The sequence below is a fragment of the Struthio camelus genome, chromosome 4 (assembly GCF_040807025.1).
Source record: "Struthio camelus isolate bStrCam1 chromosome 4, bStrCam1.hap1, whole genome shotgun sequence".
Taxonomy (NCBI): Eukaryota; Metazoa; Chordata; class Aves; order Struthioniformes; family Struthionidae; genus Struthio; species Struthio camelus.
Genome location: NC_090945.1, coordinates 26928503 through 26950379, shown reverse-complemented (window position 1 = coordinate 26950379; position 21877 = coordinate 26928503). Strand labels below are relative to the sequence as shown.

Below are 21877 nucleotides of genomic sequence, written 5' to 3'. Positions count from 1 at the left end.
AAAGAAAAGCTACAAAATCAGATCACTGAGAGGGCACTTGACTCCTGTCCAGTATCTCTGTGCACATAGAGGTGTGCAGAGGAGAGCTTTCTTCCTACTGTGATCCTGCTGTACACTGGGTCCGCTGAGCACAGAACAGCATGATGAATTTAGCTTTAGGACAGGAATTTCCCACCTATTCCTATAATTTGTTATTTTTGCATATTTATTTTAGCATGAAAACTTGAACAAAATGCCCAATATTTCATTAAAGCTTTCACAGTTCCCCTGAATACTGAAGGCTACTAAAGAACCACCACATTATGAGTGCTATACTACACTAGCTAACAAACTTCTGACCTTACTCCAGTGAATTCAATTTTCTGGAGAAAAACTTCCTCAGTCTCCAGCATGATTCTTTTTTGTGCCACAAAAAAGGAATGGGATTTATAGTCAGGGTTCCCAAAGTATTTAGGAGGTCCTCTTAATAGAGGCCATCAGGCAGGGTTGGGACTGTCTCAAAGTGCATCTGTAACAGAGCACTTACACTACCAATAGAAGTAATGCGATATCGCTTTATTCACGCTCAAGTGGAACTCATGCAACTGGCCAAATCTGAGGCAATCTGAAACACCCAGCCAGGGCCACCCATTAAGCACGAGAGCAGGGAACAGCTTCTCAGCAGCATCTCACGTTCCCAGGCCTCTAGGGTTCACTGTGTTTGTGCTCCCACTCCATCGCTCCCCAGGGGTCAACCTGGCAACACAGCACCACTTCCTGTTCCTACAGCAGCTCCCTTCTGCCATGGGGGGCAAGAGGAGTGCTGGGGAAGGCAGCTGGGATCTAGCACACCTGGTTAGGCGACTTTCTGACTCTGGCTGACCACTGACAACAGAGTTTGGCCACTTTGAAACCTGGCTGCTTGACTGACAGATCCTGCTCCCCAAGTACCCGAACATTTCTCCCAGTCTTGCAGCACACAGAGGAAACTTTGTAAAGACTAGGACTTCAGAAGCTACTGGCTTTCACAGGATTTTTCACAAGAACAAATGTTACAAAGAATAGCAGTTTCAGAAGCCTGGTGAGCAGATTAGCGTTTAGTAAGGCAATACACATCAGAACCACCTAATAAATGCATACATTTCCTTGGTTGTTTCTACATGCTGATAGCATGAGAGGCCCACTCGAATTTGTATGATTTTTTTCAATGGATGATCGCCTCTTCTAGGCTTCTTAGTAAACAATGCACAGAGAGTTATACAGCCAGCGCATTCCAGGACCCCCTTCCACAAACATCCCTAAATACTACTTTAGTGGTCATATATAAGATGTTATGCTCCTCTAAAACATGAAGCACATGTATCATAGTCTAATAAATGAAGCTACGTTAGCTTTTTAAAAAGTATGCCCTATCCCACGATATTTTTAAATATCTCAGAAAATAAACAAACTCAGAAAAATCTCAGTAATAAACAAACTTCCCTCTCCACAAAATCGATATAAATATAGAAGTACTTTTCAGTACATGACGCAAAACCATCAATATCATATGTCAAGTCAAAGAGTGCTTTTCTTTCTTAAGGCAGAAAAATTAAGAAAGAGTAAACACCTTTTCTGAGATTTCCACATAATTATAAGCCATCTTCCAGTCTGAATGCAAGCAAAAGTGTTTACACAGCTTAGGGCTGCCAGAAAACAGTTTAGTAAATATGCATTGTGACATTAGAAAACTTTTATTTCTCATTAATATCCGCACATGCATATTACAAACCAGCAAAATGTCCCAGAGTTCTAGATACTTGCCATGCAGAGCAGGTGTCCTAACATCAGTGCACTGCCAGCTGTAACCAAGCTGAAGGGCTCACCTTTGAAAACTTCTCAATCTTGTATCCTGCCTCCATGATGAAAACCGTTGTCACGTTGTATCCAGTTTGTTTTCCATGTCCATTTGGCCACCAAGTCTCTACTGTAGCACTCTAGAACATACAACAAAGAGGGTCGGAGCAATACATATGAAATGAGGCATAACACTCAGACACTTTTGAGTGAATTACTACAAGCCTAATGAGTTTAAGTGCCTCAGCTGAGCTATGGCACCTGGGATCTCTCAGCCAGCTGCACCTGTGGGGTAAAAGTATTTACACCATAGAGAAAGTATGATTTCTTCTTAGGAGGTTCAAGCTGTCACTTCATCTTGTGTCCACAATGGGCCACGAGTACGTGTCTGCACACATCCAGTCATTATCCCTCAGCTGAGGTACGCTGACTTAATATTCCTCCAAAATTTAAAAATCTGAGTCTTACGATAGACCTTGTTCACTAGCCTTTGTACTACACCCATCCCCCTTCTAAGTCCATCTACACTGCAGGCTTCCAAGGAAGAAGGTAGATCCCAGCTCTGACCACTGTGATGGGGAGCCATTCTTGTTTAGCCCCTAGGCACTATGGAGGGATTGGCACCAAATAACAGTCATATAGCACATGACTGGATCTTTTCCAGGCACCATAAAACATTAGTAATAAAAATAGCAATTCCCATTGATCATCAGGCGTTTGTTTAGCACCTTCTTCCTATTTCTGCCTTTTCTAATTGCTCCTTTTATCTATCATACGCAATATTCAGTATACAGAGGTGACACTTTCCAGCTGTGATCATGGGTAATATGCAACCACACTGATTGTTTCAGTTATGTCAAGCTTTAAAGTCAAAGAAAGTTTCATTCTCTCTTTTCAGTGTTTTCTGCTTTGTCTCTAGTTTTTACTCATCTCATCAGTACGCTATCAAGCTAATTTTTACAAATACAAAAAACCTACCTCTAGGATGATAGTATGACTTAGTCACATACAGTAACATTTATGTAATGGATTTCCTATAGTTATGTCTACATTCCAATAGCGTGCTTCTGCTGCTCAGTCCTATCGTCAAAATTTGTCAGTTGAGTGCGCAATACAAAAATCGTGGAAAGAAAGCAATAATGCATGCAATTAAACAATGGATGGATCCCTGCTGAATAGAGTCACGTAAGGAGCGCCTCAGCCTGTTCAAATAAAATGAGGCCAGAGAGCTGTGCAACAATATTTTTGCTGTAGCCATACTCCGACATAAGCACTAATATATCTACTAACATTTCAGCTTCCGTGATCTGCAATTATCGTTAACTGCTTGTACAGGAGGGCTAATCCTTATGTGGCAGCGATACAAACGGAAGCACAAAAATCAGTGTATGCTTACACAACGAGGAGGCTTTTGCAGCCGCTGAGCATGGATGGAGCGTCTCATTGGCCACTAATGATGTCATCCCCATGCTCACCATTAGCTGAGAAGCAAAATGTTGTCACGTTAGCAATACAGCACTTTGTGTGGCGATTGCAGGAAGACTGCTACGCATCTCAGGCAGTACACACCATCCAAACATCCACCGACTTCACAACATAGCCTGTAATAAGCTCTCAACTAGGAATAAATTTCTGGTGAGGTCTCTCTATTTAACATGCACCACGCAAGTCTGTTACACAGAGTAAGAGCTCTGTCACACTCATCGATACATGCGAACACATTGTAGGGCTTCTCGTAAAATCAGCTGCTGTGAATTCACGCAGCAAAGCCCTTTGTGTACAAAGAATAATAAAGAATTGTTGCCTCTGCTCTGAAGGAGCGTTTCCTCACAAACTTGCACTCATACATCACTAACAGAGTTATTCTGAGGTTGTGGGTGGGGTGACAAAAATGAACCAAAAACATTCTAGAAGTCTCACATCGCAGTGCTTGTTTAATGTAATCCCTGAAAAGGCTAAGCGGAGACTAACAATCATTTGTAAATGAAAACGGGGTATTTGTAATTGCACATGTAACTTGCATGTCAAATGACAATAGTAACAACAATTTTATGTTTGTATGTTTTTATAATTTTGTCTCAAAAGAAAACAAAGCACATAAGCATGCAAGCAGCTGAGTGTGCGCATGAGAACCTAAATGAACTGTTTGCCTTCAACAGACGTTTTTTCTCTACTCAAACCGACAAGAGAACGCAGAAATACATACCCAATACATTCAAAATGGGGAAAGAAATGCAGAGCTACACAGCAAAAGAGATAATTAGCAGGGGCCAGTAAAATATACACAGGTCACTGCAGACCCGCAGATGTCATTAACTGCCAGACCTGTCGAAGCCCAAAGTTCCTGCTCACACCACCATGCTCACCCACCAATCTAACTATGCTCTGTTAAAGGCAGCAAAGCAAATGACAGCTCCCGTTATGCCACTGGCTCCCACTGGAAAGCACCACCAGCTACTTTTCCAATCAGATAGCTTTCCAACACCCTCGGAAGGTGAGCAGACAACTTCTTTCCTCTTTCAGCACTGAGGTGTACACCAATACTAGACTGTCCTCACCAGAGCATCCTTTACTTTTCTGCAATTATTCTGTCCTTAAGCAAGCACAACGTAAGCAAGCACAGCTCCACAAGTTTTCCACCAATTTTTTTTGCCAGTCAAGGTCTGAGGAACGCTTCTTCTCTCTCTCTGGAGAGCCAAGACAGGGCCAAGCACAGTCTAGTATATTCTAGTCCCAATCAACCCAGTACACAATAGCATGGGAGACAAGATACCTACTGACAGTAAACAGAAAGTGACATACAAGATCCAAGGGTTATTTACCTAGGTAGCTCATTTGACGGTGGCCAGGGATGATGAGATCTTTCTGTTTTGTGATAAGGGAAAGAGTTCATCAACTTTTGCATACTGGGCCATGTAGCCCCACAGAAATCATTTTTAGAGGGGAAAAGAAGCGTTCTTCTATCCTTGAAAGTGTCACAGTACAGTTGTCAAAGCGAGGAACAAAAAAGGAAGGGGGGGGAGGACTAAAACTAGTATGGAGGCAGACAAGACACATTGGAAACCAGGGAAACGCTCCGTATTTGGCTAGGGTCCCACAAACACCTTACCTTGTTGATGTTTACAAGCAGCACAATGCTGCCTTCTCCAGGTTGAAGCTTCACACTGTACGTTTGCTGCGTTTGCAACTTGGGAATGCTCACAGTCACAAGACCTGAAACTGGCTTGGAGCTGACTACATCAAAAATAGACTCAATTTCAAGACTCCACTGCTGCGCACTCTTTACTAAGTGAAAGGGGAGAAAAAAGAGAATTTAGGAATTACGTTTACATATCTATTAATTAACAGGATCACTCATCAAAGACACAATTCAAAACCCTCAGATTAAATTTAACAGTTTTAAGACTGTATTTGAACCAGACCTACAAACTTTATCTTCATTGTTTAGCGCACTTGATTTCTGCGTTTACATCGGCTGACTCAGGAAAGAACCACGCAGTGTGATGGATATTTTATTTCTCACTCTTTTTTTTACTGCAGAGCTATCCAGGGCTTTTTGGAGTTTTGTGCAAAAGTCAGAAAACATGAAACCAGTCACTCTTTATCATTAGGAAGGGTTTTTTTCCCCACCCACTCCCACAGACATTATATTATCTTTTAGTCAGCATTCATATGAACGTGGTCTTCTTTGGGAAAGATCGTAATCACAAGGCAGTACAATCACTTTTGTCTATGAAACAAAAACAGTATTAACAGAAAACGAGCCAGATTCATCCCAGAGTCACTAGACAAAATGAATGGAGATATGTTGGGGATGAATTAGGCCCTTTGTGTCTAGACTTGACAGGCTGTATCTTTTGTGTCCCTTCCTCCACTGAAGTGTGCTGGAGGAAACACGTTAACGGCTTGCCTAAGATCTCTCCACAGTTACCTCAGAGAGTCCTTTCCTTTACAAAACAACTCACTGAATAAAGCAAGCCAGGGTCAAGGATATTTAATGTAATTGCTAAAGTTAATAGGAAATTTGAACATTATCTATCTACAAGCATAGCCTGGTTAATCCTATACTTTAAATATTACAGATGGACATCTAGCCAAGCAAAAGCAAATCAAACAGAAAACACAGAACACATGGAAAACTAGAACTAAGACACGTTTTGTTTACATCAACTATTAATTACTTGCTTTCTCTTCTCATACATATATTTCAGTTCTCCTTCCTCACAGAAGAGAAAGTAAGAGAGTTCCTTCCAAAAGCAAAGAATTACATTCAGCCTTGGTGTGGCTTGGCTGTCTTCTGTAAAATTAAGAGCAATGAATGTGTTCCCAAGGTTATATTACACCCAGCATTACCCAGAGAGGACTTATTTTCAGAAATGTTGAAAGGGTTAACCTGCTCCCCACCCCCAACACACACCCAGCGTCAGACATTACAGCACATTTTACCTCCCCTCCAAGAAATTCCATCCCACTCCTGAACTGCTTGAACTGTGGGGCCTAGTCAGAGAAATCAAGAACAATGAATCCTTTACAGATTCAGTGGTCAAAAGGCTATGACGCCGAATCTGATGAGCAGTGTAAGTGCTGCTTAAATTCAAGTTCCTCTCTTAGTCTTTATTTTTCAAATATTTTATGTTTGAATATTAATAAGCACTGTTTGCTGAATGAAAGCGATCTGCTCTCCACTTTTCCAGAGAGCAAGATTTCACCTACCAGAAGGTGGAGTTGTGGGAATGTGGGAGGGACCAGAAAACCTTTTTACAGTAACTACATTGCAGACAGCACACACGGTCTGTGCTGGGGCTTTCCATGGAAATTCCAATCACGTTAATTCTAGCTAAGACCTGCAGCTATTTCAGGAAGCTTTAAAAGCATCCAGGGAGTGACGTATTCCTCTTTGACTCACACACAACCACTCTATTCCCAAGGGGTGAAATTCAACCCAGTACAGAGGACACACGTGCTAGCCTTTACTCCACTGAAGACTGGGCTTAAACACGTGGTGAAAGAAAGCTTGCAGGTGGTCCACAGTGGGGCATATTACCTTTTACAGAAAGTTTCAACAGAAAATTAACTATTTTTGCTTGGCTGCAAGACCTTCAGGACAAAGCAGAGGAAAACCAAAGACCATGTCGGGGAGGAAACCGGTTAGGCAGGTTAGGTAGCAGCAATGCAAGAGGCTATCCTCTCCTATTGCAGACTTAACAAATTATCCTGGCATAGCACGGCTGCTCTTCTGTCTCAAACTTCATGTTAAGTCCTGAAAACTCAGCGCTCTTGAAACTGCTCACAGTGTATTTGTCTTCCCAATATGGAGCTAAATTCCCTGTAACAGCTTTGCCTTTGTTTTAAATGGAGATGAGACAAAAGAGAGACATATTTATCGGGAGTCTTGGTGAAAACCCATGCTAGTAAAAAACAAAACAAAACAAAACAAAACTTCCAAAACAGAACATCAGGGCAAACCTAAGTTATACCACAATTAAACTTCTACAGTTGCTCTGGGACCTTCAAGACAAAACAAAAAAAATCTGAATTTTAACAACTTTTATCGCTATTGTTTACACTGAAGCACTGTTTCAAGACCTAAATGGGTGTGCTGTGGTAAGCACTATATACATAGTCATAATAAAACAATAGCACCTTTCCTAAATGGTCAGTTAATTGAGCCTAACAATAAAAAGGTTTGTATTTCAAGGGTGAAACAACGATAAAAAGTATATAGCTTACCAAAGAAGGGAGTCAAAGTGAAGTAAATCAGGTGATAACGGTTATAGGCCTCAATCCTAACATCTTTCCAGATTCCTTGAGTGGGAAAAGAAGGGCCCCAGTCCCAACTAAAGGAACATTGCTCCTGGAATACCAAATGATCATGTTACAGTTGCCTAATTTTCACACAGAAATCTATGCTGTTCCAGAAACAAAAATGATTTGCTATCTAGAAATAAAATATTGCCATGCATTAAAAGTAAGATTTTTTTCCAGTTTCCACCAACTTGGGATAACCTACTGTATTTTTCTCTTACTCCTTCACTAAAACTCTTCTGGCACTTACATGAAAAATACAATTTTATATGAAATATTCATATATATCAGAATTTCATGTTAGTGAGAAAGCAAAACACCACCCTACCTCACCACCTCAAAAAAGTAAACATCAAAAAAACAAGCCAGCAGGTTACTCTCAAATTAACTCTCAATTATCTTAGCTTTAAGACCAGTATTTAATTTTATACGTAAAAGACAAAATAAGCAGCAAATTGATCATTACAAATACTAAACACAATTTTTCAGAAAACAATATTAAATTAAAAACCAAAGGTACATCTGAAAATTTTTTACCCTTTAATTTTTGCAGTAACACCAAAGATTAATACAAGGAAACAGATGCGTATGTTTGTTTGGTGCATTTGTGTAGTTTAGTCATGTTCACTGTTTCTTCCTTTTTCTGTTTCTCTCATACAGAAGCAAAGGGAACAAACACATGGTTGAGAAATAGCTTAGTTCTGGTTCTACCATCAGAATAACTGGCAGAATTAAATAATCCTCATCAGACAGAGTAGCACCTACATTGCTTTCCATTTAGTCCTTTTTTAAACCTAGTCAGATTTCTAGTTAACAAAATCTTCTGAAGACATCTAGGCAGCTGCCCTCCCAGTTTCACACAGGCCCAGCCCCCAAAGCAAATACAACAGATCTCCTGAAAGTCTTGTACAGTGACCTACAGTTCTAAATTTAGAAACTAATAACTTACAGGCAAGGCATACTAATTTTGGCAAACCACATTGCACAAGTCTGTCCTATCCTTTGCCTCGCTGGAGTCGGCCTGCCTGCCTATCAAGTTGCAAAAGAGCCTTCCAGGAAGCAAGCACTGTACCTATTTCAAGTGTAAAAACAGGGACAATACATTCTTAGAAAACAACCTGGACTGGAAATAATCTTCCCTTTATAAAAAAATAAACAAATTTATCACTGACAGACTGTCAGGTTTCACTAATAATATTGCAGAGAATAGTGCAATTCCTTAATAGTGACCTTGAGGAACAGTGCGTCATGAGAAAATTACACTTGTACCATTAAGTTACAATACCAGTGAAAGGCTTGTGCTTTGCCACAAATTCTAATTAAGACTCAGATATATTTACTGCATTTAATACTGAACCTCAGATGTGTAAACAGCTCTCCATTCTTTTAAGATTGTAAGCTGCCAGCTTACTTTAGCAATGTCCTAGTGCGTTTGTTTACTTGCAAATGTAGCGTCTCTGCTGCTGTCATCTCATACTCGGAATGAAAAATGTTTTTGGAAATGTCTGCAGCAGCTTCCTAGTACAGTCAATCAACTCCTTTGAGGAAGAGCACTAAGGCACTTTCTTACAAGTTTAAAGGTATAGCTCAGTAAAGCAGAAAAATCATTCCTGGCCATTTTCACTCTATAAATAAAACTACAGCTGTTCAAGTGCCTTCTTGCGGTCAAGCTCCTCCCTGCACTGATTTCTAAGAAATATGGTAGAGACAGCACAGGGACTCAGAAGAACTGAACAACTTTCTAAAATGCATTAAAAATAAAAGCATCATGTAGTAATAAAGACAGCAACTTAATCTTGAAGGATGTTCCCAGAAAAACATGAAATCCACCTCTCCATTAACAAATTTGAAAGGATATTAGATCCAGTTCTATATTAAAAGGATTCTAGTCATTTCTGAGGAGGCTCTAAAGGATTTTCTTAAAAAGACCAAAAGTCACTTAACAAGAAAGGCATATAAGTGGTGACAAACATGCAAAAAATCAAAAATGGCAATTCCAAAATGAGGTCACCAGATCTCCAACCGCTGCAAAGCCGTCGGAAATATGTGAGATGCTACACAAACGATAGTCTATCTAGACTGAGTTTTAACAGCAGTGAAGCAATGTCTTAATTCAGTTTCTGACCTTCACTCATTGTACATTACATTGTTGTTTTTACTGAATATGCACTGATAAGTCATACTTCACAACACCATAATAAGACGAAAACAGGTCCTCTGTTAGGTAATGCTTCTCAGGACATGCCAGAGCTGCCCAGTATAAATAGCGCAGCACATGAGCAATGGCAAACACTCACAAAGCTGCTTGGCTGAGATTTTTACAGCCTTGGCAATATCCTCTGGTATTTCTAACAGTGAACTCTACTGTCAGTATACATTGCTAAACCCATCCAGTGGATCAAAATGTAATGATTACCCATTTCCCACTGCTATCCTGCTTTCTTAGCGGCAAGTCTCCTTGCTGACTCCTTGATAAAAACAGCCTCTTAAACATTCTTATCACTTAGATATGGTTGGCCTGGCCTTGTTATGCCTCTTAATTTAGCAGCATGCTGGATTACAAGTTTCTTGGAGGGGCAGCAGAAGACAGTGGCAATGATAAGTATGCCCTACTAATACAGAGACACTGCAGGTTTCAGAATACATCTGTAAGGATAGCACGTGGTGACTTCCTCTTTTCAAGCCTCAAGCCAGAGACAGTCAATTCTGCCCCTACCTTTCTGATGAAATTAGCATGGCACTCTCCTTTCTGCACAGGTGGGGGGCATGCTGGGGGGATGCTGTATGCTTTGTGGCATCTGCTCTGCTCTGCTGCGTATGAAATGGCTGATAAGAAACGGACTTCAACAAAATTGACCTCCTTGATAATGCTGGTAATATCAAAGCTCTAGGTCAAGAAAAGAGAACAAAATTATTACAGCTCTGACATTTGTTTATGAAATTTATAATCACCGTCACACTGAGATTTTAATACCATACAGATGTTATTCAAAGGCATTTGAACTACAGCCTCAACAGGCTCAGGGTTTGGAGGAAAAGAAAAGCTACCTCTTAAGCTGAAAAAAGAAAATGTACATTAAGACTGCGGATACAAGGAGCTCTTTCTGGGGAAAGCACTTTGCCCACTCTGAGCCTCCACTGCAGGCTGCGGCACCCTGCTTACACACAGAACTGCTTGAAAGATGAGGATGGCAGGAGATTCTTAACCTTCCTTCCTCACTCAGAACTCATCTGAATCTTTAGAAAGACGTTTTGTTCCCATTCAGAAAGCTGGTCCACATCAGAGTTCTTCCAACTCACACTGTGCTGTCAGCTTATCTACCACAGAGCACTGAGCTGCCTTTTGCACAAGGGCTGCAAAGGCACGTTTCACGCTCTCTCCAACACCATCCCTAAAATGCACAGATATACATTCCATGTCAGCACCAAGCAAAGCATTTGGGAGCTTCCTCATCAACTCACAACATCCCCTTCAGTGTGACTGCACAGAGGGACAAATGTTCGGTTTTGTAATCATCCTGTGCTATCAAGACAATATGGTTCCAACGGCTAATACCCATTTCTTCTCTCACAGTGCTAATTCGTGACAGTCCAAGTCTTGGCACTTCTTGCCAACTTGTGAACACCCTACTAGCACTTGCCTCACTTCTACAGCAGACAGCAGAAAACAAAAAAGTAAAAAATAGCATCCTCCACAGGAGCCTTCACAGAGACTTTCTTGCAGAGGTACTTCTTGTGTGGAACAGGTGAACCACATAGAGGTCTGGGTCACAGCAACCCTAGACTCAATCTGATACGTTTCAGTCTGGTTTTACACTAAAGGCCGTTTCATGAACCGTTACAATCTGTGACACAATGAAGTTGCAGAAATAAGGATAAAATAAATCACTTCTCCATTCTACAGAGCCTACTGTTGGTAATCTTTAAACACTTTCCAAATATTAAATAATTATAATTTCTTAAAAGCTGCATGACATTTCTTATTTGATAAATAGCACAACTAAGTCACAGAGAACCTAAGTGACTTGTTCCAGGTCACATAGACCCAGGCATTAGAATCCAGGTCTCTCATCTCTGTCCAGTACCTCTGCAATGAAATCTGCTAGAATGGTAAATGATGAGACATGAAGAAACCAGATTTCCTTTGTGACTTGATTACTCAATGGACAAACAGAAGACATTCCTCCTTTAACTCTTCCTTTATTGACTCTTCAAGAGAAAAGCAGAGATTTTCCCCTCTACCAGTACTCAGAATCATTTTAAACGTTAAAGCTATAAAATTGGTTTGAATGATTCTGCCACTCTCAAGACCATTCTATAATGAGTACTCTCATGCTGATATAGCCCAAAGATGTAAGACAATGTTATTAAAATCTCAACATTAAGAATTAAAACCCTATATAATAAAAAGGCATGGAAACATCTATAAAGGCTTTGCTCCACCTGCCTTTTCATTTCACATGTAAACCAATCAGTAAGCAGATTTACAGCTAATATAACAGATTTGAGCTTACACTTTCTTGGAGCTGTGACAGATCCCAAGAAGCAAGACTTAATATTATTAGCTGAATTGATCCTCTTGCATCAGTCTTCTCATTTAGAACAAGACACACTCCCATCTAGATCTGACCCTGCTGCACCTGGAAAGTTAAGTACACTCCTCTTTCCAACTGTCCTCTGACTGCACAAACACTCCTCAGGTCAACACTTGCTGAGCGCTAGCACCTATTTTCACGTCTATGTGAACACACTCAAAGCGTCTGGCACAAAAGGGCTTTGAAGGAAAAACAGGAGCACCTTCAGAAATGAACGTATTACTTACGTATCTGTTGAACATGTTGTCTGTTCTGCCAACAGTGATATTGTTGATCAGGACTTGTGCTACTGTATCCACTCCCTCAAAAACCAAATTCACTTTATGCCACTTTCTACAGAAGATGACAGAAGGATGTAAAACTGTTAGAATAACTAGAGTTAACAACGCACGGAAAACAGATAATACACGTCCCTGTTATCTTCAGCAGTAGTTATCTCAACTAGCTCCAAAAATGTTTGACTTAGTGTAGATATATCTTTAAATAGTCAAATTAAGATGACAGCTGAAGTGGCTCAAGTCTGCAACACAGCATGTTCACATACCCACCAGATATCAGATGAGCTAGCTTCTAATTAACCAATTATTATCCTTTCTCAGTCTCTGCAATTCATAAGTAATTTTTAACAATGGAAAAAAATCAGGGAAAAAACAACTACTGAAGTGTCCTTTAGCAACAGCTTTGCAGCTGTACATTACTGCATAACTTATTACACACAGAAGTACTAAGTAGATTTTGAGCTGACGGATTAATAAGCAATTTGGCATGAATGATGGCACAGAACTATTTTAGACCTATCTTTACTGCTTACCTGACGTCAAAAGGAGTTTTGAATGTCCTGCTGTAAGTCCAGTTATCCAGTGAGATCCATCTGTACACCACATCATTAAATCTATAGTATGGATCCTAATAACAAACCAACAAAAAAAATTACAACACTTATTTAGTAGCAGTGTTACTAACAAAAATGCGTCATAATATCCATTAGATGAGCATTTGTTCTTTCAGACAGTCCGCAAATTCAAAAACCTCCTGTCTTATTTTAGTTAGTTCTGATACTCCTTTTCACCTTTGGAATAATATGTGAAAGCAAAGTTTTAGTAATATTTGGCTTTAACTATATAGGTCAAATCCTGTTTGCTATAATCATTCATACTTAAAATAGAGGGCTATTTTACATAAGAAACGACTGGGCTGGAAATTAAAAAGAAAATCAAGACAGCTTGTGACTTAATGGGAGGAACAGAAACATGGTCACCTTCGCAATAATGGAGAAAGTAAGACTGTAAGAGGCACAGAAACAGATTTTTAGACCTCTAGGGACAGCAGTGAGCAAATCTCTATAGTTTACAAAAAGAGCAAACACACTATTGTTTCTTGTCAACGGGTCTTGATATGGTAAGATCACATGAAATTGCCATAGTTGGAAGGAGAAAGAGGAGGAACAGAGTTTGGTTTGTCATGTAAAATTAAATGACTGCCTTTGAGACTAATGCTGCATTTATACTAAATGTGTTCTTCTCCCTTTAGTCACATTGCTCAGTCAGAATGGAGCCACGTTTGATCTAAGCCATGTCCTCGACCCCTTTGGCTTCAAGCTGTGTTTATTACCTTATGCTGGGTCACAGTGTTCCTCACCCAGGCTGAAGCAATTAGGTATGTGGACCTGACAAGCCTCTGCCTTGCACCTCGCACAAAGGCAACCGAGAGGTACTGTGTTGCACCCGCATGTCCGACAGTTCAGAGTGCAGGCATCTGGGTCAGTGACTGACATCTCAGCTCAGTCCTCTTCAGCAGCTGCACAGCTGAACTGCTTTCCCAAAACAAAGACCAATCTCTTCTAGACTACATGACTCAAACCCAGCTAAGAAGAGAGAGCATAACTGCATTAAGATTCCCTTTGATAAGTGTTTCTACAGTACTAGCCCAGCTAAATAACTGCTCTGAATATCCAGATTCACTCTGAAGAAAATTTGCTCAGCTGTTGTATCTACCTTGCTGAAGCTCCGTTTTTCTCCTCATTCCAGAAGTCCGTATGGACACTAATGACAGTTTTGGATTTGAATTCTTCTAAAAGACACTGCTGCATATCTCATATTTGTTTTACAACTAATAAGGTCAAGCTCTGTAATATACACACAAACCTATTTACAGCGCAGAGCAAAATCACAACACTTAAGAGACCATCCTCAGCAGTATAACCTCTTCCGGAGTCCCAGAGCAATATAAACATTTTCCCTAGAGCCTCTATAGAGGGAAAGTTGTAGCCCTGCCTCTATGCTGTCTTCTTCAGATCAAATTTCTTACCATAAAGGAATAAGAATCAAGAAGGGAAGCTCATGTCACTTCAGTAAAATTTTGACCTGGTAGATAAAAGTTAACCCCACCATGAACTTGCCAGAACAATTACTGAATTTAAAGATTTTCATACTACTACTTTTACATGCAAAATGTTTGAGGGATACATCTTAAAAAGCACATTTAAAACATCCATCTTGCTTTAATATTCTATTTATTTTAGCCTACGTTCTGGAAAACGTGCACGTTAAATTTCAATCATTGCCACTTGTACATGAGGAATATTTAACAAAAGCATGAGATGCAAGTCATAACCGCACTACCAACAGCAGATTGTAAAGTCAAAAATTATTTGGTTAGTGGTCGAACAACCAACACCAGTGTCTGGTCAAAGATCAAGACCCTTTGTAAAAATACTGTACTGTTTGTCCCATGAAAGCATGGAAACTAAGACATGTATGAAGAAAAGACCTGATATTTGGAGAACGCAACGATGTTTGTCTAGCAGCTGAGAGAATGTAGGGATGCTTCATCAGAGGCAGAAATTACATTATCAGATGGGCTTGTTTAAATGTACTCAGAGAGTACTGCAGATACTTCCTCCTGAAGGAGCTTTCTTCTGTAATAGTCTGAAGTCTTCAGCTTTTAAGAATATTGAGTACAGAGTCTTGACTGCTAAAATATATGTCACAAAAGGTGCTAAATACTCCCTTGGAACTTGTATTTTCGTACAGCTCTACAAATACCGTTTTTTCCTCACAGGCCCCAAACATCAAACTTTTGAGAATGGAAACTCACAGTTCTGTGAACCTTTATACAAAACGTACTGCTTACTGACACCGTTGCTACTTAAAACAGCTTATATATCCCACAGAAAAGCCATTTAATACTAACACTGTTTAGTCATTTTAAGCATGACAGATGTGACTAGCTGTAAGATTAGTCATGTGGCAACGTTGTTCAAATAATGCTTTCAAGACAGTTAAGATTAAGGAAAAAAGCATGACCACAACAAAGTCCTTTAAGAAGGGAAAATGACTTCTCCAATAACCTTGTAAGATTACAGACATTTTCAATATTAATTGCAACCGTTTTGAGTGCTGGAAGATGTATCTGTAGACGTCAAACTGCTCGGGCTTACCTGAAATAGAATTTCATCCCACATTAAACCAGCTCACATTAAAATTAAAGGTTTATTTCAGAAAACTGGACGAAAAACGACAAACTTAAAACTCTTAAAGGCACTGTTAGAATCTGAAAGACAGTAAGAAATACACTGCACATGTATTAAACTTGCTTCACATTCATCAGCTCACTGCTGTGTTTACTGAAACCAAGTCATAAAGGGGAGGAGTCAACTACAGCTATTTTCAGATGCAACCAAACATGACAGCGCCGTATATTCCTGCTCCCCTGAAATTTTTGGAAAAATTCTGAACTACTCAATCTCCCTGCTTGTTCGTTCTCTGCTTCCAGCTTCAATGCTGTCAGCAAGCAGCAAACAGCCTGCTAAGATGAAGCAAAAAACCCTCCTACAGAGGATCAAAAGGAAACAACTTCCAGTTCAATAACACGACATTAGCAGGAGTGCAAAAGTGCACTGGCAGTACTGCAAAAGCGCACTGGCAGTACTGAACCGAAAGCACTGCCAAGAGGCTAGATATAAACTCCTCTTTGCAATGATTTTAAGGGGAGATTGAAATGCTATGGTCATCTAAGCTAAGAGTCTCTGTTAAGCAGGAAGTGGATGAGACATAAACACATCCGAATGAGGCCCAAAGCCCTAGTGAGGCGGTTTTACCAGGCACGTACTGGCCCAATGCAGGGCCAGCCTCCGGCCCCCTGCGTCAAGCTCCTACAAGCAGAGTTCAGAGAAGCATGGCACAAACACCTGAATGATGCTAGACGGAGTCGGCTGGGTCCAGGCAGAAGATCCACTTGTAATAAAATTATATGTAATAGAGGGAACGAAAACCAGAACAAGATTCTTTTCTGTTATCCTGGCTTTGTTATGATCTAATTTGAAACTGCTTTGCATGTTCCTCTCATAAATCAGTTCTGCTGATATTTTATAATGTACACAGTAAGAAAATCCCACTGATGTAACAGATTATCAAAATAAAACTGGCAAGTGATGTTTCACTATTCAGTTTCACGATTTCACTGTTGCCAACTTCAGACTGGAAGCTAAATAGTTAAAATACTTGTTTAAACCCACGCACTCCTTGTCATCTCATAAGCTGGAGCAGTCAGGACATTTATACAATCTTCAGCAAGCCCAGTTTCACATATTTACAGTTTGAAGTGAAGCTGAACTAACAGTAGTGATGAATGGACTGTATTCTTGGAACGTTAGTTTTGGAATTGCATCCTAAAGTGATTCATTTTCACCACTTATTCCAACAAGGCAGTTAACTGAATGTCACCTTATGCTCACGATGAGTTACAGCTGAATGCTGAGCCAAATACTGCAGAAGAGCAAAGCAGGAAGACTAATATTAGGATAATTAATAAAAAATTAATGCACTTTTCTTAATATCCTTTTAATACTGTTATATTTAAAAGGTTACTGCAATTTTATCTGTTTTAACTTCACAAGCACTCAAAAGAGAATACCTATTTAAACTTGAGTGTTCTTCAGAATTAGTCTTAAGTTTCACTCAGGCTTTTGAATGTTTCCACCTGTTTTCACACAGCTCAGCAAAGTACATATATGCAACAAAAAACAATATATTGATCAACTATTCTCATCAATGAATGCCACTTAACCTGTTACAACAGGTAACGTGACAACCAATGCAACTGTTACTCGGCTTGCTCTGAAAAAATCTCAGCTATGATAAAGCATCAGAAAATACGCAACATATTTTATACAAATGCAGAATAAGCTACTAAAAGTAAGTACTACTTTTCAGAACTGCAGAAATACCACTTGAGATATGTAAGCCTCTGTCTCTTCTAACGTATTTTGACAGAGTAACCCAGAAGTAGGACTATGGCCACCGCAACCTTCTGTGTCAAGTGCACGCCCTTGTTGCATATTGAGGCAGAAAACTGCGTTATCCAGCCCCTGTATTAGTACACTCTCCATAATAGTTCTTTATAAATCAAAGTGACAGATAATAATACAAAACGCCCTTTCTGTATGAATGCAAATGGCTGGCAGATGAGAAAATCCAGTTACAATAGCCATACTCATCTGATCTGAAATTTTATAGGAGTCACCCGCCAGCAGAAATGGCATCATGCAGTACTTGGACAATGCACGCTAGAGGACTGACTATTTCTAGCACAAAAATGTAATGCCCAAGTTACCTGCTGATACATCTTGCTTACCAGAACAGCGTGAAGAAAACGCTAGGCTGACAGTTTACTTAAAAATAACCTTAGACAGAACTGTTTCTGCAAATCTTTTTTCAGAGATTTAGTTTTAGCAATAGATTTGCTGTAAGTTTGTAAAATGTGTGCACTTTTGCCCAAACTTCGCACCAACTCTACTCAAGTAACTATTAACCTTGTTAATGTGCATTTCTGGTGGCTTTTTTAAATTTTACACATAAATAATAACAAGACCTACTGAACTCTAGCAAAATGTTATTAAAGTAACCCAGCTGAGCACATGTCCTGATTCTATCTCCTACCCTGAGAGCTTTTATTACAGTCAACCCAGCATTTGAATTGTCTTCCTTGAGCACAGGAAGAAAATCCTACTTCAGCAGGAAACTCAGAAGTACCTTCCCCAACAGCATTTTTGAAGATATAAATATTTGGTGCATGCAAAAAGATGTTTTCATCCAATGAATATTTTATAAGACATCTCTGGAAAGAACGCTAAGAGGATCTAGCGAGATGAGTAGCAAACTCTCAATGTCAGAGAGATTCCTTTCAATCCAAATATATAGTCTGCACAGCAGACTAAGTCAGGCTACAGACACGCAAACAAGAGCATCCCTAAGCAAAATCAGTTGGTGTATTGACCTGAATTTGAAATAAATCACACACTGAGAAGTAGCTTGCCGCCTATCCCAGTAATCTAAAGCACATCTTGCAGCCTTGATATCCATCAGCTTACCCTTGCTACACTGGAGCTAGCCAAACACCAGCCAGGTCCAGTAGCCAAGCAACTACACTAGCAAAGTGTTTTTCAGCCAACTCAGCTCCTTGGCCGAACGTACTACTTCTGGCAGAGCACTGCACCAACCCAGCGACAGTTTCCAGAGCACAGCACGTTCATGCCTGGCCATATCAGAACGTATGTGAAGCGAGTTCATACCTGTATTCACGTAAACGTGTTCTCAGTGTCCACAAACAACTGTCATCAATTTAATTAGCCTAGCACCCGTGTACCTATCAGCAACACTTGTGCTGCTGGCCAGCCAGCTGATTAAGCTTTCCTAACTACGTGCAGCTTTGGGATTCTGCCCAGGCACATGAGAGTTCCTGATCTCATTTCCAAATACCATACTGCTGTTTAAAATGACTAAAATTGCAGGTCAGTTTATAGAAACGTAGTGAAATGAGCAAACATACTTTCTCGCTTCACAAGAGGACTTAACGTGCGAGTACTTAAATGCGAGTCTTTCATTACGTCATTATCTTGCATGTGTGACTCAGTGCATCGGACACTGTTTCTCCTGAACAGCTATGCACAGTTATTACAGCAATGCCTCGCAGCATTGCCAAACATCAGAGATGTTCACCTTATCTTATGCACTTTTGCATGGGAGAAACAGGCACAATTCTAGTCACTGATTTGCCATGCATACCCTACTGGCCCATTGCCTTTTTTAACTTGTTCAGAAAAGCTCTTTTAACTCCTCCATGTACATGTTCAAAACGTCCTGTAAATTAGCACACAGCTGTCGAAACAACAGATCATAATGTCTCTATTTATCCCCTTCTGATGTATCTACTTTTCCAATGTTGACTATTTCTTTAATCTGGCAATGACTCTCTTTGGAATCTATTATTACTACTGGGTTTCCCTATGTATGCCAGCACAGAATAAGGCTAAAACTACCCTGCCCAAAGTGGGGTCACTTTCTCCATATACCTCCCTAACTGTGGTCAGGGCACAGCAGGATAGTAATCAGAAGAAGATTAAACACAAAAGGGAAAATGCATCCAACCAAAATGTGTTTTTAAAGGTAAATGCTGCACAAGGAATGCAAGTTTGGGCCCACAGTTAATCTGGTAATATAGGTACATCTGACATACTCGGACAATATATGACACTATTTCACACACACTAAGATGGTAGTGTACTTATCGCTTTTACAGATGATTTTGATAACCTCACAATGCTGTATTTCTGTTCCTTTTTCCAGGTATACATTTAACTTTCACCTTCCACGTACTGCTTTTTAGAAAGAATCTTTTAGTTAATGACGATCCAGTCAGTGCCACCGGGTCCGAGTGACAAAGGGGGTTATCCTGATGTCATGGACTAGAGCAAGAACTTTGCTACCAACCTACAGAAGCAATTTTGGCCTTTTGTCACAGGAAGCGGTCACTATGCTTTCATAAATCTGAAAACTAAAAGAGGCAGTGGCAAGCATAAAAACAAAGGTTTTGGAAAGTGTTATGAGAGGAACAAATCTTAAGTGCAACAGATTTGCTCACAGCTCGGGGTCCGATGCTTTTGTGAGGCAGCATGGGAGCACCACCGCAACTCTTCTGACGCGTTCCACACTGCTTTTTGCTGGACCGAAACGCCTGAAACCCCTACGTTTCTTGCAGCAACAGGCCACGTGTCGAGAGGGTGGGTTCGGCACTTGGTTCCTTCGCAGGCTGCAGGTACCAAGGCGGGCGAGAGCCGAGGGGCTGAGGAGAACACGTCTGGCTGAGGTACCAGCAGCGCCAGCATAACCTGCGTCGCCTGAGAGCGGTCCTGGGCGAGAGCGCGGCGCTTTTAGCCGGGACTCCTTTGAACCGTGCTTCGGGAGCTCCCAAACACGCAGCAGCTCTCACACTGCGCTTTGGGGACGGGTTTGGGGTTTTTTTCCCCCCTCTCTCCCTCTGCGCCACCTCAGGGCGGCCACGCGGCTCCCCAGCACCGGCCGTTGGGCGCCGCCGCAGCGCAGCGCCGGCCCGGCTCCCGCCGCCGAAGCGGGGTGGGGTGCGGTGCGGGGCCGAGCCGGCTGCCCTACCGTACCTGGATGAGGCCCCGGCGGTGCAGGGCGGTGTGCACGCAGCCCGGCACCTCGCCTCGCAGCGCCACCGAGCCGTTCCCGTTGCCCAGCCGCCAGCTCCCGCGGAGGCTGCGCACCTCCGGGCCGCCCGCAGCCAGGAGCGGCAGCAGCAGGAGCAAGGCGGGCGGCCCGGCAGGAGCAGCGGCCCCGCGCCGCCGCCGCCGCGCCGCCGCCGCCGCCATGGCCCGCGGAGGCGCCGCGGCGGGAGGGCAGGACCGGGCAGGGCCCGGCGGCCGCGCGCGACCCGGCCGCCTCCGCCGGGGGCCGGCGCCCACCGCCCCTCGGCGCAGCCGATTGGCCGGTGACGGCGGCGGGGCGGGCCGCGCCCCTCCCCCCGCCGCGGCCGTTAACGGCTGCTCCGCGGGCGCGAGGCCCCCTAACGGTGCCGCCCGGGGGGAAGGAGGGGGAGGGAGCCTCTATCGCGGCCCTGGCTGAGGGGGCGGGAGCGCTTCTCCAACTACCCCCCCCCCCGAGACTATTCAAGAAAGTCGGCGCAACCCGAGGACAGGAGGCAGCAAAGCACGAGCGTTAAGAGGGGAAGGAAAGGGGCTTCTTCTCGCCTGAGAGGCGAACAGCGTGGAATTCAGGGACAACGGAATTGTGAGGATTGAAACAAATCAAGAGCAGCTGTGTGACATCAGAGCCGCTTTCCGTATTGGTCCCCCTCCCACACACACGCGCCGTGAGATTTCACAGAGCCTCCGACTTCCGCCTGTTTGACCCATAAATTTAAAACGAGGAGGAACATCACAAACATCTCTCATTAACAACGTGCTCACGTTTCTGGACAAGGAGTATTAGCAATGGCGCCCTGGAGTTTGTTAATAAAAGCTGAATAATCGGCAAAGGAGCCGATTAAAGAAACAAGCTGAAGATCCTTTGCAAACCATGCTGTAGGCATCTTGGGTGCCCTTATTAGCTTAAGTCTCATGCTGCACAGCTCAAAAACAGGAATGAAGGGGGCAAGTTCGGAAATGGAGTAGAGGGAGGGACAGGCAATGGCCAGAGCTACGTTTTTAGGGACCAATTCTGCTTAGCTGGCATTAAACTCTGGTGCAGAGGGGCCTAGATCAGCTCCAGGAATTGGAGATGTTTACACCATTTAGTTTGCAGTCCCTCTAGCTCTGCCTGCAGCTGAAGCTGTAGTGCAAGTGCAAAACAGTTTTGCAGTCC

At 41.9% G+C, this 21877-nt stretch overlaps 1 protein-coding gene across 3 annotated transcripts in view; it reads right to left on the bottom strand.

Moving 5' to 3' along the window:
- Positions 1-20896, bottom strand: part of MANBA (mannosidase beta) — a 48211-nt gene extending 27315 nt beyond the window's left edge. For 2 of the 3 annotated variants that reach the window (XR_011140904.1, XM_068941994.1), the window contains exons 1-7: positions 20668-20896; positions 13027-13121; positions 12443-12548; positions 10337-10507; positions 7546-7669; positions 4925-5100; positions 1845-1955 (exon numbers count right to left, since the gene is read on the bottom strand). Coding sequence is in view for 2 of the 3 variants with exons in the window: in XM_068941994.1 (XP_068798095.1) it covers positions 1845-1955; positions 4925-5100; positions 7546-7669; positions 10337-10507; positions 12443-12548; positions 13027-13121; positions 20668-20886 (1002 nt within the window). In the remaining variant the exon portion in view is untranslated. Of the gene's footprint in view, positions 1-1844; positions 1956-4924; positions 5101-7545; positions 7670-10336; positions 10508-12442; positions 12549-13026; positions 13122-20135; positions 20534-20667 lie in introns of those variants that run through there. The other variant, XM_009689351.2, reaches the window with a different exon arrangement.
- Between the last annotated feature and the right edge of the window lie 981 nt (positions 20897-21877).